At 45.6% G+C, this 15,119-nt stretch overlaps 1 protein-coding gene across 4 annotated transcripts; it reads right to left on the bottom strand.

The window, feature by feature from the left end:
- Window positions 1-7,038: 7,038 nt before the first annotated feature.
- Window positions 7,039-14,821, bottom strand: ccp110 (centriolar coiled-coil protein 110). Of its 4 annotated transcripts, XM_088357069.1 has the most exons (14): window positions 14,627-14,821; window positions 14,105-14,256; window positions 13,832-13,936; window positions 12,203-13,235; window positions 11,996-12,117; window positions 11,694-11,799; window positions 11,514-11,623; window positions 11,328-11,444; window positions 10,873-10,974; window positions 10,695-10,811; window positions 10,092-10,164; window positions 9,931-9,994; window positions 9,754-9,810; window positions 7,039-9,551 (listed from the first exon to the last, which is right to left on the bottom strand). In XM_088357069.1, the coding sequence occupies exons 2-14, from the start codon at window positions 14,243-14,245 to the stop codon at window positions 9,476-9,478; spliced, it is 2,223 nt and encodes a 740-aa protein (XP_088213195.1). In that variant the 5' UTR covers window positions 14,246-14,256; window positions 14,627-14,821; the 3' UTR covers window positions 7,039-9,475. The 4 variants fall into 4 exon arrangements, with proteins under 4 accessions (XP_088213195.1, XP_088213193.1, XP_088213194.1 ...); XM_088357067.1 differs by lacking the exon at window positions 9,931-9,994 and having other exon boundaries at window positions 7,039-8,076; window positions 9,437-9,551; window positions 10,091-10,164; window positions 11,328-11,623; XM_088357068.1 differs by lacking the exon at window positions 9,931-9,994 and having other exon boundaries at window positions 10,091-10,164.
- Window positions 14,822-15,119: the final 298 nt, after the last annotated feature.

Below are 15,119 nucleotides of genomic sequence, written 5' to 3'. Positions count from 1 at the left end.
GAAGGAATGGGTTTGAAATACAAAAAGTCCTGCCTCGCTACAAAAACAGATATGCTCAAACCTCATTGAATAAAGTACATAAGCAGACAAGTATATTCACATATTAAATCAATAAAAGAAACATTTTAAGCATATAATTATACCTGTTATGGCAACAGATCCAATATCTGTGTCATTCCATAGACACTTGTAGTAAAGGACGCGTGCGAACCGTGAATTTAACAAAAAGGTCTTTATCTATAAAAAATACAAATACAAAAATTACGATAAATCAGTTTTACAATTCCCTTTTCTTTCTTTCCAAAAAATACACAGTATATATTCTATGTACACGATCTACACGGTCAAAAACTGTTTTTCTCCGTGTCTACGTAATCCAACTGTCTAAACGATCCCTAAAAGGTTTGTTCTAATGCAATACAAGCTGACAGGAAGTAAACCTTTCAAAATAAAACAAAATTTCACAATAAAAATGCCTAAACAAATGTCAATCGTCTTAACTCAATTTTACAAAATAAAAAACAAACCACAATACAATTAACTTAAACATTTCCTACTTATGGCTCTAACATTCCGGCCCCTAATTGTATAGGCAGGATGCATAACAATTACACCTCAAAAAGAGCCATATAGTTACTAACCTAACAAAATCTATCAAGGTTTTGCCTGTGAGTCAACTAACAGTCTTTTCCTGACTCATTCTGCCTCCTGTAACAAACAGAGTTTACTTATAGGTCTATCCAACAAACTAGACTTGGTTTGAACTTGAACTCGTCGCACAATTCCTCTGGAGTCCGGGAAGGTCTTTTGGATTCTTCCAGTCAACCAAGTATTCCTTGGGGCTGAATTGTCAACAATGAGAACAAGATCTCCAGCGACAAAATTTCTTCTTTGAGTCCGCCATCTCTGTCTCTCTTGTAGCAATGGAAGATATTCCTTTGTCCATCTTGACCAAAACAGATCGGCCATGTATTGTGTCTGTCTCCATCTTCGACGCGAGTATGTATCATCACTGTTAAATAAGCCTGGAGGAAGGATCGGCTGCTTCTTTAACAACAGAAGATGGTTTGGGGTCAAAACCTCCAAGTCATTTGGATCATCTGATGCAGCAGTCAAAGGACGATCATTTATGACTGCTTCCACTTCACATAATAGTGTGTGAAGGCCATCATCATCTAATGTTTGTTGCCTCAACACAGAGTTCAACACCTTCCTGACGGTACGAATCTGTCTTTCCCATATTCCACCTTGATGGGGGGCGGTTGGTGTGTTGAAGGTCCATGCAATACCTTTTGACATCAGATCCTCTCTTATTTTAGAATGATCAAGCTCAGCCATGGCTTCTCTAAGTTCTTTTTCGGCACCAATGAAATTAGTGCCATTATCTGAGTGCAGGGTAGAAAATTGACCTCTTCTACATATAAACCTTCTGATGGCATTTATGCATGATGAGGTATCCAATGAGTGAGCAACCTCTATGTGTACTGCTCTAAGTGCAAAGCATGTAAACAGAACGCCATAGCGCTTCACTATGCTGCGTCCTCTCTTTACACCAAAAGGTCCAAAATAGTCCACTCCCACATGCGTGAACGGAGGTTTATCTGGGAGTACACGTTCCTCCAATAAGTCTGCCATCTTTTGGACTGCAGGCTTTGCATGTATTTTCCTGCATGTGATGCAATTGGATATTGTTGTGCGGGCAGCTCTGTTCAGTCCTGGTATCCAGTATTGCTGTCTGACCTTTGCAACCAGCTGGTTCCTTCCGCAGTGACCATTATGTCGATGAACCTGTTGCAGAATCAGCTTAGCAATGGGATGTTCTTTGTGCAACACAGTTGGGCATCTTGCTTCTTCTGGCATGGCTGATTTGTTCAATCGACCTCCAACTTTGATGATGCCATTGTGCAGAAAAGGATCCAATTTGGAAAGCGGATGTGACCTCTTTATATGTGAATCATTACTTAAGAGTGCAGACAACTCTTCTGAAAACATCTCTCTTTGACTGTGACGTATTAGCACAACATTTGCATCTTCCAAGTCCTGAACAGACAAAGGTTTTCCTTTCACTGACTTTCTCAGTCTCATCATTTCTTCATGCACTTTCTGGTATTGCTTCAATGATTCTGTCTCTTTCAGGGAAATAACCTCTTTACATTCTCTTGTCTTCTCAACAAGGTAGTGAAGCAGATCCTTCATGCGTAGCATCCATGCAACAGCCTTTTTCAGCTTGTGCCAGTCAGAGTAGTATTCCACCAGTCTCTTCATGGGTGTAATTTCAGTCATGGTCAAGAGACTGACCAGCGCTGTCTTCTTGATCTCACTGTCCTCATTCATGGTGCTTGGTATGTCAGGACTGGTAGGCCACTCAAACTCCTCTTGATATAGAAAATGTGGACCACAAATCCAGTTGTGGTTCTGGATAAGAGTGGTAAATTTTGTACCACGTGAAGCCGTATCTGCTGGATTAAGTGAACTATTCACGTATCTCCATTGAGATGGTTAAGTAGCTTCCCTTATGAATGCAACCCGGTTGGCCACAAAAGTCTTGAAACGTGAAGCATCATTCTGTATGTACCTAAGTACAGTCAGGCTGCCTGTCCAAAAAACAGACGCTCCAAGGGGGGTCTCCAGCTCCTGTTTTAACAGTCTGTCGACTTTCACTGCTATGACTGCAGCAGTCAGTTCCATCCTAGGGACTGTTATTTTCTTCAGTGGGGCAACTCTGGATTTAGCCATGAGCAATCCGCAGCTCCTCCGTCCATCTTCCTTGATCAGCAATAGGTATGTAGCAGTACCATAACCAATATCACTTGCATCCGAGAAATGGTGCAGGTCTGCTTTAGATGTGGGACAGAAATCATCTGGTTTCATACATCTCTTTATGTGGAAGCTGGAAAGTTCCTCGAGTTCTGAAACCCACTGCATCCATCTTTGCAAATCTCCTTCTCCAACATCCTCGTCCCAGCTCAATTTTCTTTGACAGAGTTCCCTCAAAATCATCTTGGCAGGAAGAATACATGGGGAAATTAAACCCAGAGGATCATAAACTGAGTTAACAACTGAAAGAATTCCTCTCCTTGTGGCAGGTTTTCTTGGTACGTTCACCTTAAATGTGAAAGTGTCCGACTCTGTACACCAGTGTATTCCCAGAGCTCTTTCGGTAGGCAGAGTGTCTTTGTTCAAGTCTAAATCCTTCATCTTTGCAGCTCTTTCATTTTCAGGAATACATGACAGAACCTTTCTGCTGTTACTGACCCATTTTGTCAAGTTGAATACACCCTGCAAGCATAGAGCTTTCAGAGATTGTGAAAGTGCTATTGCTTGGTCCTCTGAAGCCACCGCTGCCAAACAGTCGTCCATGTAAAACTTCCTCTTGATTGCTTTAGAGGCTTCAGCTGTTGTCTCATCTTCTTTGTACTCGGCTGTCTTTCTTAAGGCAAAACTAGCACAACTTGGAGACGAAGTGGCTCCAAAAATATGTACTGTCATTCTATACTCCTCCAGTTTTCCGTTCAAATCTCCATCAGGCCACCATAGAAAACGCAGAAAATCAGAGTCCTTTGAGGGTACCCTGACTTGGTAAAACATTGCCTCTATGTCAGCCATCAATGCAACCTTCTCCTCTCTAAACCTTGTCAAAACTCCAATCAAGGTATTTGTGAGGTCTGGGCCTTGGAGTAACTGGTTATTCAGTGAAACTCCCTGATATGTTGCATTGCAGTCAAAAACAACTCTGATTTTCTTCTTCCTTGGGTGATACATCCCGTGATGTGGGATGTACCACACTTCTCCATCGTTGCACTGACTGTTTGCAGGCACCTTTTCAGCGTAACCCTTTGCTATGATGTCATGCATGAAGACTTTATAGTCAGCATGAAAATCAGGGTTTTTTACGAGTTTCTTCTTGAGATTGACGGCTCTCTGCTCAACTAGACTGCGATTATTGGGCATCTTCTGAGACTTGTTCTTAAATGGGAGACTTATACAGTAATGTCCGTCGAAGAACTGACAAGACTGTTCCACATCCTTCATGAACTGTTGATCATCTTGTGACATCTCTGTTTTGTCTTCACAGCTACGCTCTGTGAAATCCAAATTATATTGCTGTATCAGCAATTCCTCAAGGTTTGCCACTGATATCCTGTTCGCAGTTAACCTCGGTAACTCATTCTCACACTGTTGAACGTCCTCTTCCCCCTTTACAGGACCATTGACAATCCATCCAATCGATGTTTTCACTGCGTATGGACCATCTCCTTGGCTATTGATGACTTTCCATGGTTCTATTGCTTTGTGAGCATTAGAACCAACTAACAGGTCAATTTCTGCCTTGATACTTGGAAGGTTCACCTCATCCAAATATGTCCACTTCCGGAGGTCTTTCTGATCAGGAATTTTTGCCTTTTTGACAGGAATTTCATGTTGAGTGAACACTGAAGGTAGATCAATGTATTTTTCCTCTTCAAATCCACTGACTTCCAGTTCTGACAGGATGTGACTACGGACAAGCTTCTCCTGTCCCATAGTTCGGAGCAAAATGTCCGTCTTTCTGCCTCTTAAGTTCAGTGTTTTCATGATCTTCTCTGTGCAAAACGTCGCCGAACTGCCAGGATCTATGAAGGCGTATGTCTCAATTATCTGTGTGCCTTTCTTGGACTTGAGCTTTACTGGAACAATGGCCAAAACTTCTTCGTTGCTCCCGGCCCCAGTATATCCACACATCTCCTGGCTTACAGCACTAGTGGTCTGAGGTTCAGAAGTGGCGTTTCTTTCATTTTTCGGTGATGTCTTTTCTTCTCGTTGTACATGTAGGATGCTTGGATGTTTCCGTGAACATAACTGACATGTCAGTCTTCTTGAACAATCTTTACTCAAATGACCTTGAACCAGGCATCCAAAACACAAACCTTTGAATTTCAAATATTCAATCTTGTCCTTGTGTGCTAGCTTCTGGAACTTTTCACAGTTCCCAAGTCCGTGATTTTTGTCACAGTACAAACAGTTATTCTGAGCTAGTTTGCCGTTATCAGTCTTTGTGACTTGGTTTGACTGTGAAAATTCCTGCTTTTCTGTGTCAACACTTGTAGCAAAACTGCTACTTCTTGGTGTACTTTCCTTTGCTCTCTTCACAAAACTGCTCTTTGCTTTTTGTTTTGTAGATAGACTGACTTCCTGTAGATCACCAAACAATGGATCTGAGACGATCTTTGTTTGTCTGTCAATGTAATCTACCAGATCTGTGAACCTTGCTCTTCTTCCTTTATTCTCCTGCATTTCAAATGCCACATTACGCCATCGCTCCCTCATCTTGTATGGCAATTTGGACAGAATGACTCTCATGTTTGTTGGGTTTTCCATTTCTTCCATGTAGTCAACATCTTGCATCGTGTTTCGGCAACCAATCAGGAAGAGAGAATAAGCGTTTAAGCTCTTAACCTCATCTGTCTTTATTTGTGGCCATTTTAAAGCCTTCTCGATGTAAGCCATGGCTATTTTTAAATTATCGCCATATTGCTTATGAAGCAGTTGTCTGGCTTCTCTGTAACCTTTCTCTGGGGTCATGTGTTCACAGCTTCTCACCAGATCTTGTGGCTCTCCACGTGTATATTGCTCCAGAAAGAAGAGTTTATCTTTCTCATTTTGTGTCTTATTGTCAATAGCATTGTCAAATGCTCTGAGAAAAGATTTATACTTGAGTGGATCACCTGAGAACACAGGAATATCTCTCTTGGGCAGCAGTGATAGGCTTTGCTGCTTGACCAACATTTCAGTGATTAGGTTTTGATGATGCATCACCTCATAAATCCTGTCACCTGTAGATGTGGGCTCCTGAGGACGTATAGGTGGGGCTCCATCTGAGTGATCCGGATGACACAAATATGCATGAGATGAATGTTTTGTGATACTAGCAGACACATCATACATCGGATGATCTTCCTTCTCTTCAGCATCTGCTGTCATCTGAGCCTGGACTTCAAGTACAGGTTGGGATCTTGGAAGACTTGCCAAAGGTTGTTCCAGCCTGTATTTCACATATTCATTCATTGCATCTTGGGGATCCTCGTGGTTCTGGAAAACTTTGAGCTTAGCAGTAGAGGCTGCTATTGCAGTTTCAATCTCTAGCTCCTCCAACTCAGCCTTCAACTTTGCTTCCTGCAGTTGAATTGCCTTTTTCTTTTTTAGCGATTCAGCTCGTGCTAGAAGAGCTACTCTTTTAGCCTCCTCTTTCATGCGAGCCACTGAACTCGTGTTTGACACAACTGAAGAACTTTCAGTCCTGGAACTCAATCTGCTCTTACTTCTTTGACGACGAAGATCCGCTATTACAGAAATACTGTCATATGGAGCAACCTCCTCTTCATTGTGAACACTTCTTTTACGTTCTTCAATCCAACCTTCAGTCTCATGCAAAAACTGCTTAATAGTAGCTGCCTTTGACTCGTACCAGTCACGCTGATCTGTGTCAGCTTCATCTTCAGGTAACATCTGTACAATATTGTTGTTTAGCAATATGAACTCTTCATGCAGCTTGTAAAAACTTTGAAGTGTTTCTGACTCCATTTTATCAACATGCTCTTCATTATTCTTCATGTTGTCCATTTCCTTCATTTTAGCTCTTTGGCTCCCTCTTGTGGTCACTCACCTGCATTGCGTCCGATGCGGCAACAAACGATCGTTTCTCCTCCATGTTTTAATCTCAGCAATATCCAACAAGTTTTTTCAACAAACGATCAAAAAGGGCTTTTATAGTCCATGAACGTAGCAGTATTCTTCTACTTTAACGTCTTCTTAACTTGCAAAACGACTCATTAAGTGTGAATAGGCGCTCCCTCCGTTAGCATAGTTGGCTTCGCCATTAGCATGTTAGCAGGTCAGCTACTCACGGTGATACTATGGCTCTCATCCTCTCGTCTTCCAAAAGCTTCCTCTCATTCGTCTCCTTCTTTCTTGAATGTCCTTTTGGACTAATGTTATGGCAACAGATCCAATATCTGTGTTATTCCATAGACACTTGTAGTAAAGGACGCGTGCGAACCGTGAATTTAACAAAAAGGTCTTTATCTATAAAAAATACAAATACAAAAATTACGATAAATCAGTTTTACAATTCCCTTTTCTTTCTTTCCAAAAAATACACAGTATATACTATGTACACGATCTACACGGTCAAAAACTGTTTTTCTCCGTGTCTACGTAATCCAACTGTCTAAACGATCCCTAAAAGGTTTGTTCTAATGCAATACAACCTGACAGGAAGTAAACCTTTCAAAATAAAACAAAATTTCACAATAAAAATGCTTAAACAAATGTCAATCGTCTTGACTCAATTTTATAAAATAAAAAACAAACCACAATACAATTAACTTAAACATTTCCTACTTATGGCTCTAACAATACCTACACACCAAATCAATAAAGAAGACATAACTAGAATTTTTTTGATAGGGGGTAATGACAAAGGTTTTTATAACTTAATGATCTGATATGTATATCTGAGCTCTTTGAAATAAATGTTTTTTGATATATTGCCCGAATAGCATAATGACCCTTGTTAGGCTGCGGATTTTAGTTATTGATCTGACTCCAAATTGCGATCAACACTTAACACGAGTTGCTTTAACCTAAACCACACACTGGTGCACGTAACAATTTTGCGAGTTCGTTCTGTCAAAGAGAAGACTGGTAGATCAATCAGACCGAATTTACCAATTGTTTATTCCTGACAAAGCAAGCTAATACAGGCGCCTGGGTCCTAGGTCCCTCACACTAAAACTCATGTGTTCTTGTGACCATCAAAAGAGACAACACATTCTTCCGGGTTGCCCAGTTTTAAAGAAACACAATATGAATATTCAAACATGCAAAACATTGTGTGCTGATTGGTCGATGGCCATTTCCTCCCCGGATGGGTGTTATTGCTGAGTGCAGCTGTCCGGCCTCAGCTGTCTGGCGGTTGGGTCTTCCCCGCGAAGCCCGACCACCAGGACGTGGTGTTATTCTTGTTTCTCACCGACCTTGAGGTGTTCTCGTCAGGTACACCCTGTCTGGGCCGATGATACATCCTGTTCCACAACACTTCGAAGAAAACAAGTTCATGCAGTTTGCCTGCACCTTCTTCGCCACCCACCAACCACACGAGCACTCCACTACTGGAAATTATATTGATATGATTATAAGTCTAACACAGCCTTAATAAAATATGTTTGCAAACTGCCGAAAGCACATTTTCCTTTACCCTTAAGGAACTGTTTAATGCATGTCTGATGATTTTCGAAATCACGGGGGTCTGAGTACGGTTGGCGTGTTCACGTATGCACAAAAAATGCTGAGTCCTCGAGGGCTGAAAGGGACCAAGTGTGAAAACACCCTAACAGCATGGGTCGAAACAAGTTGAATAGGACTCAAAGTGCCGTCACCGTGACGCGGAGGCATTTTCCATCCATCCATCCATCCATCCATCCATCCATCCATCCATCCATCCATCCATCCATCCATCCATCCATCCATCCATCCATCCATCCATCCATCCATCCATCCATCCATCCATCCATCCATCCATCCATCCATCCATCCATCCATCCATCCATCCATCCATCCATCCATCCATCCATCTTCTTCCGCTTATCCGGGGTCGGGTCGCGGGGGCAGCAGCTTTAGGAGGGACTCCCAAACTTCCCTCTCCCCAGCCACTTCATCCAGCTCATCCCGGGGGATCCCAAGGCGTTCCCAGGCCAGCTGAGAGACATAGTCTCTCCAGCGCGTCCTGGGTCGTCCCCGGGGTCTCCTACCGGTGGGACATGCCCGGAACGCCTCCCTGGGGAGGCATCCTGATAAGATGCCTGAGCCACCTCATCTGGCTCCTCTCAACGTGGAGGAGCAGCGACTCTACTCCGAGTCTCTCCCGGATGACCGCGCTTCTCACCCTATCTCTAAGGGAGAGCCCGGACATCCTGCGGAGAAAACTCATTTCGGCCGCTTGTATCCGAGATCTCGTTCTTTCGGTCACGACCCATAGCTCGTGACCATAGGTGAGGGTAGGAGCGTAAATCGACCGGTAAATTGAGAGCTTTGCCTTTTGGCTCAGCTCTCTCTTCACCACAACGGACCGGTACAGGGTCCGCATTACTGCCGACGCTGCACCGATCCGCCTGTCGATCTCACGCTTGGCGGAGGCATTTTGTCCGACAAAATTTCAGCAGATCATGCTCGCTTCAAATGATGTGTATTGCCAGTGCAAGTCGACTGTTACCTTCAAACCAAACAGAAAAGGCAGAAATTCACACAACATCAACGAAGACGGGCGAGCAAAGCTAGTGTTGACCTTTGCGCTACAGCTGAGAAAAAGGACCATGGCCACGGAACAAATGAAAATTGCAAGTCAAGGTGGTAGGGAGTTGCCACAACACGATTGTCAAGGGCAACATCGGTGCCAAACCTGATGCTTGGTTGATCTATTTCAGAACGATGTCTCCTCTTAGCCGAGAGACTGCTGCTTCTTCAGGTTGTCCAGGCGCTGCACTCTCGCTTCAGGGGTCTTTGTGTACCAGCTCCTGATGAGAGCACCGTGGGGTGAGAATCAGAGCGCTAATATGAATGGATGCTTCGCCCCCGCCCCCTCTCATACTATCTGTGCCCCAATCCAATGAATTCCAAGTGCAAACGATGAAGGTGGCTAACGTGTTGTAACACTCGATACCCCACTCCACACATCCCACCCAAGTCCACTGCACAGAGAATGGGACATGAACTCACCCTTGGCGCTTGAGCTGACTCGGGACACCTCTTTGGACTTGACTGGGCTTTTGAACTCTAGCAAAAGAAGAAATGAGCACAGGTGAAGAGCAGAAGCGGGAAGGACAAAAGAAGAGTGAAAAGGCAGCGTCAAGCTCAAAGACTGAAGACCGATGCCTGTGTTGTGAGCGCACACACTTGCAGGACCCGACGGGAGTGGGACTCTTTGGCTTCTGCATCACCTTGGCGGCCTGGCCCTCCCCGAAAGAGAGCCCACACAGCAGTTCTCACCGTGACCAATATAGACAAAAAAGATCCCATTTTTGTTTGGAAGTTGCCTTTTTCCTGCGTACGTCACCTTTTTTTCCGGTCCAGAGATCTTTGTGTGGCGGCAGACAGTGCAGTTCTCTCCCTTTCCTTCTTGGCTTTTTCCTTCACAATGGATACACAGACACTTCATCACATAGAGCCACAATTTATTTACTGAGTTTGTTATTTTCCCAACAACTTCAACAAGCTGTGCTGCTGTGAGAATATTCAAGTCTAAAGCAATTTGTGCTCGTATCTGATTCCTTATTGACGATTGAGGGTTTCTTAAAACAGTCTCTTTGGAGGACTGCGTTAGACGTCAGCGACCAAATGTTTTGACAACCATCAAGTGGAGCTTGCACGGATGTGTAACAACACATTAAGCTGGACCAGTGAGTAAAATTTCAGATGAGAAGCCACAGAAACTTTGCTACTGGTAGAATCTGACTAAATTTGAAAGAAATGCACAAATGCAAATCTTTGGGGCTTATGAACAGTGCCACCACCTGCCAAACATGTTTGCGTTAAGTGTTTCAAACAGACGCGTCAGCTCGGCCAAATGGTTTCGGGGGTGTGGCCTCAGAGAAATGCTAACGGTGCTATCGCCCGCTAGGTCAACAGCTCACATCGAGCCGGTCTCTCCACTTTGTTACCGTCTCTCTTTGCTTCTTCTCAGCACAGAGCTCCCGGTCCTGCTGCAGCAGTGCCCATCGATCCGCCGGAGGCATTTCAAAGAAGATCTCATGGATGTCATTGAGGGCTGCACGTAACTAGGAAGAGCACAATTGGGCGGGTCACCACGCTGCCAACGAACGACGTCGTCATTTGTACCTGGGCTCGAACTCTGTCCTGCAGGGAGAGATCCTGAGCTGAGAAAGGGCTTCTCTTCTGAGGACCTGCAGTCTGAAAGGACCTTATGAAGTCCCGTGTGTCCTGTACGGAGACAAAAAAAAAAAAACATTCCCATCCAACATTCACCCTTCGCTGATGACATTTTACAATAAGAATACATTTGGAACTTTTTTCCCTCTGAACTCATTTCCACAAGACTTTGGGCAGAAGATGTGAAACTGGAGTGATCTTTCTTTTCTATCGCACTACGGAGAATTGTCTAGTTTTGTCAGCACTTGAATGGTAGTAACTGCTACGCTTCTGGCTCGGTATTTTCTTCAAAGTCGGTGAGCAGCATGAGAAGTTTCAAGTCAAACATGCACACGACAGTCGTGACAGAAAGCTTGACCCCAGCGTGGGCCATTCCAGTTCAGCTCCAAGCATGGAAGCCTTACCGTGACGGTTTGACACAGATGTTGGATCTTGTGCGTTCTGAGAAGCCTGCGCACGAGAAAACCGCGGGCGACAGCGCCGATTCGAAACAACACTCTCCTCTGTTCCGCTTCCAAAATCTGTGAATAAAAGTGCACCGATCTGAAAATGGACGTGGTTGCATCGAACGGAGTCCCGGTTATGGTCACCTGACTTGGCCTCGCTTGAGGTTTGTGAACTGACCACAAGGGCCCTTGCAGGTAGATGGGAGACTGCGGAGAGGGGAAGGTCTTGTTTGAAGTCATGGGACTTGGGAAACCTGGACAGAGGGGAAGAAAAACGCAGGTTGGTAGCCATCCATGTTCAAAGGGGGCGTGCCGGCCTGGTACCTTGACAGCAACCCGGCGTGGTTGGATTCACAGCTCCGTCATTGGCGGGGGTCTGGAGCTTAGCACGGGCCTGCTGGCTCAGTCTCCTTTCGGCCTCTTCAAACTCCTTTCACAGAAAAGATTTGTTAACAGTCGGTCATTGCTTAACGTTTCAAATTTGGGAATGGTGGACGCCAAAGCAACAAGTTTGTGCACTGCCGACAAATTGGAGCTACATAGGAAAGGAAGCAAGCACATCATGAAGCAACGACTCATACACTCCACATTTTGTTCTGCAAACCAGTTGTGGAAGGTGCGCGCACCCGCCGCAGGCACTGTTGCTCCTTCTCCTGTTGGGCCAAGAGCAGCGATATTTGTGAAGCGTGTTCCTCCTCCAGACGTCTTTGCATTTCCTCCAGAACCCGCGCTCGTCTCCGGGCCTCCTCTGTGCGCCAAAAGGCCAATGTTTTTGTGAGCTTTTCAAACGATTGTTGCGTCACTTTTGATAGAAGGAGCACACACGTACGTACCTGTGTTTGTGGCATGTGCGTGACCTGCCTGTCTGAGGAAAGCTGTCCCAGTTTTATAGCAGGGACCTCGAGGGTCATCAGGCTCCTCGCCGAGCTTAACTGCGAGGGGAACGCGAGGCATCGGCCGATGTGGAGAGAGATTTTCTCCCTGGAATGACTTGTTGGAGTTGTGCCAACTTGAAGGGCGCACAGTGACTCCCGCCATGAAGCGAGCTGTTCTTTCCTGACTGCGATCAATGTGGTCCAATCCAGCTGGGTCAGAGCGTAGCTGAGTGTCCACGGTTTGGTAGACCCAGCGCGACGTTGACGACAGGCCGATTGGGCCAGGCCCAAAGGTTTCCCGCATCGGACTGACAGCGCAATGACAACCCGACCGATGACTACCCCGCGTGTTTCGGCGGTCCGCGTCGCCGCTTGATGCTGAGCTCCAGCGATCCGGGGACCATGAGGCTCCAGGTGGAAATTCGCACCTCTCCGACAGAGCGGCGGATTCTCCCGGCATTCCCGGAAAGACGACGCAGATGCTCCCAGTGGAGAATGGGCACGGCTTACGGGGGCCGAGGCCAGACTCTGGGCTCGGCCGCCAAAGGCACTGACCGGCCGGACCAGGCGGCGATGCGGGCTCTTGAGGCTTGGGATCAGACACATTTTGGTGGAGGGCAATCTCAGGAGGGCCAACGGGCCCGCGACCTAATTCAGTACCTCTGTTTGGACTAAACATTTCTCCTTCCGAGACAGGCTCGGGCGAAGGTGTTGGGACGACACCTTTTGACCCCTCCCTGCTCAGCTCCCTCTTCACATACTCTTGTGTTTGCTTGAGAAGGCTGTCCGTACTCATATCTTCCTCTTGGCTCTTCTCCTCCTCTGCAAGGAGGCCGTTGAGCAGAGGGTCCGTTGGCCAACTGACAGTCTGAAGGTCAACTCTGGGCTCTAAGGGAAGGCTGGGCGAGTCGGTGATCAGCGTGTAACTGTTGAGTGCTGTTTCTTTGGGAATATGTGACTTTTCAGCCTCACCGCTTGGCACTTGATGCCTCTGGTTTGGAATTCAAATTTGCAATGAACAACAGGGCAAGCGGTAGGAAATACATATCTGGATGGATTCTCTGAAACATAGCCTATACACACAGAAAAGACAGTTGATGACCATGTTGCAAGAAAAGGCTCCAGTGGCCAGAAAGCACAACAGCGCACACTGAGCAAAAGCAGGCCCACTTTGGCACTCCGGTTCCGTCTCGTTGAACGTTTGCCAAAAGTTTGCCTTTTGTACCCCTATCTATCCATAACGTCTGTGTCAAACAATCGATGGCAGTATATAGTGTGATCGGAGAGAGGCTCCCTGTTTTGTACTTAAGGACCGATCCAAGTGACTGGACGGGCCTAGTTTTAGACGAGCAGTCATATCAGTGCCTTTGTGAGAGTCTGTTGGGGAAGGTCTGGGCTTAAACAACTCTGAGTTAATTCTGCAAATGGAAATCTGGGGTGGCTATATTGTGCTTGTGCTATACAACCTGTCCACTCGACAAGAGCAAAACTAGACTTTGAAGGGTGGAGATTCTTGTTTTGGATGGGTGGCTGGTGCCTGGATGTCGCATATTCCAGGTGATTTTGGACTAGACACGTGCAACTCACCGCTTTGTCTGAAACTTGGGCCGAGGGCTTGCTCCTCTGCTGCCTTTCCAGCTGGACCGCCCCACGTTTGAGGTGGCGAATATGTTGACGCTGCTCTGCATCTAACTGCAAAAAGGTCCAACATTTGACTGATTGATTGAGAATTCTGTTCAATTTGGTTAGATTGTTGATGGGGGCTTTTATTTGTCCAATTCATTTTGCTGCCTCATGTCAGACACACATGGACATAATAGCCGTGAAGACCTCCCTGGCTAGTGTATACTTCCTTCTTACCAGGGGAGACAAGGCAGCTTTCCCACAGAAGACGATGACAGATGAGTACGTGACCATCGGCTCGCATGTCGCTGCCTTGAATTTCCCCTCCTCCTGTAGCGCAGCCACACTTCGGAGGCAGAATTCCTCGTAGCTTTCCATCCACGTTGTCGCTGTTGGATTGAATGAGCAGTTTAATGCAAGCTTGTGACTTCAGGGGCACGCAGGGCAACAAAGAGAAGCTCTGTCCGCTTTCTGTTGTTTTCATCACACACCAAATTCCTGCCATTCCTACCCTGACTCATCACACATTCAGAAACAGTCTGCTGATTACTATCTGATTCGCTCTCCCATTTTAAAAATTATCACGACAGTGACCAAGGTCAGTCAAGGCAAAATTCGAGGTAATGTTCGGCTGACCCACATTTAGATCATCACACGAAAGGGTTAAATATGGTATTTAGAAGTGCATCTATTTGGGGATGCTGTAGTACAGATGTAGACATGACATGCCACAGCTGATCCAGCCATTTCATTCCATACCCACTCCACGACGAAACCACGACGTCTCTCCTCCTTTTCTCTCCTCTCTTGCTTTCAGCGACGATTCGCCTTCGGGTTGTGTTAAGTTAAAGCAACGCCAGTCATTAAAACCCAGGCGCGTGTTCTTGTAGTTCTGTCTTGCCCATCACTGCCGTCGACGTGCCCTCTTCCGGGCTACAACAGCGCCTCCTAGCAACGGGGTGAGGGCTGCGTTCCAATACATTTCATGGACCATCTGGTCGCCTCACGGCGCACAAACATTTCTCTCTCATTGCAATTTAGACCCTTTAGAAGCCAAATGAATACCAAAATAATACGTTTAAAAGACAAATTTGGGTTCAAATGGCGCATTCACAAACCACAGGAGAACCAGAAAACAGTCAAGGCAGTATTCCAGACAGAAATGGAACCGTGGTCTTTTTGTTACCTTATCTACTATGGTGCTGAACGGGACTCTTGCAAAAGATGAGACATTTGTATGCTTAACAAAAAC

Source organism: Syngnathus floridae, chromosome 17 (assembly GCF_059516105.1).
Source record: "Syngnathus floridae isolate MCC-2025c chromosome 17, RoL_Sflo_1.0, whole genome shotgun sequence".
NCBI lineage: Eukaryota > Metazoa > Chordata > Actinopteri > Syngnathiformes > Syngnathidae > Syngnathus > Syngnathus floridae.
Note: the sequence above shows the minus strand (reverse complement) of the source record. Positions and strands in the feature narration are given on the sequence as shown.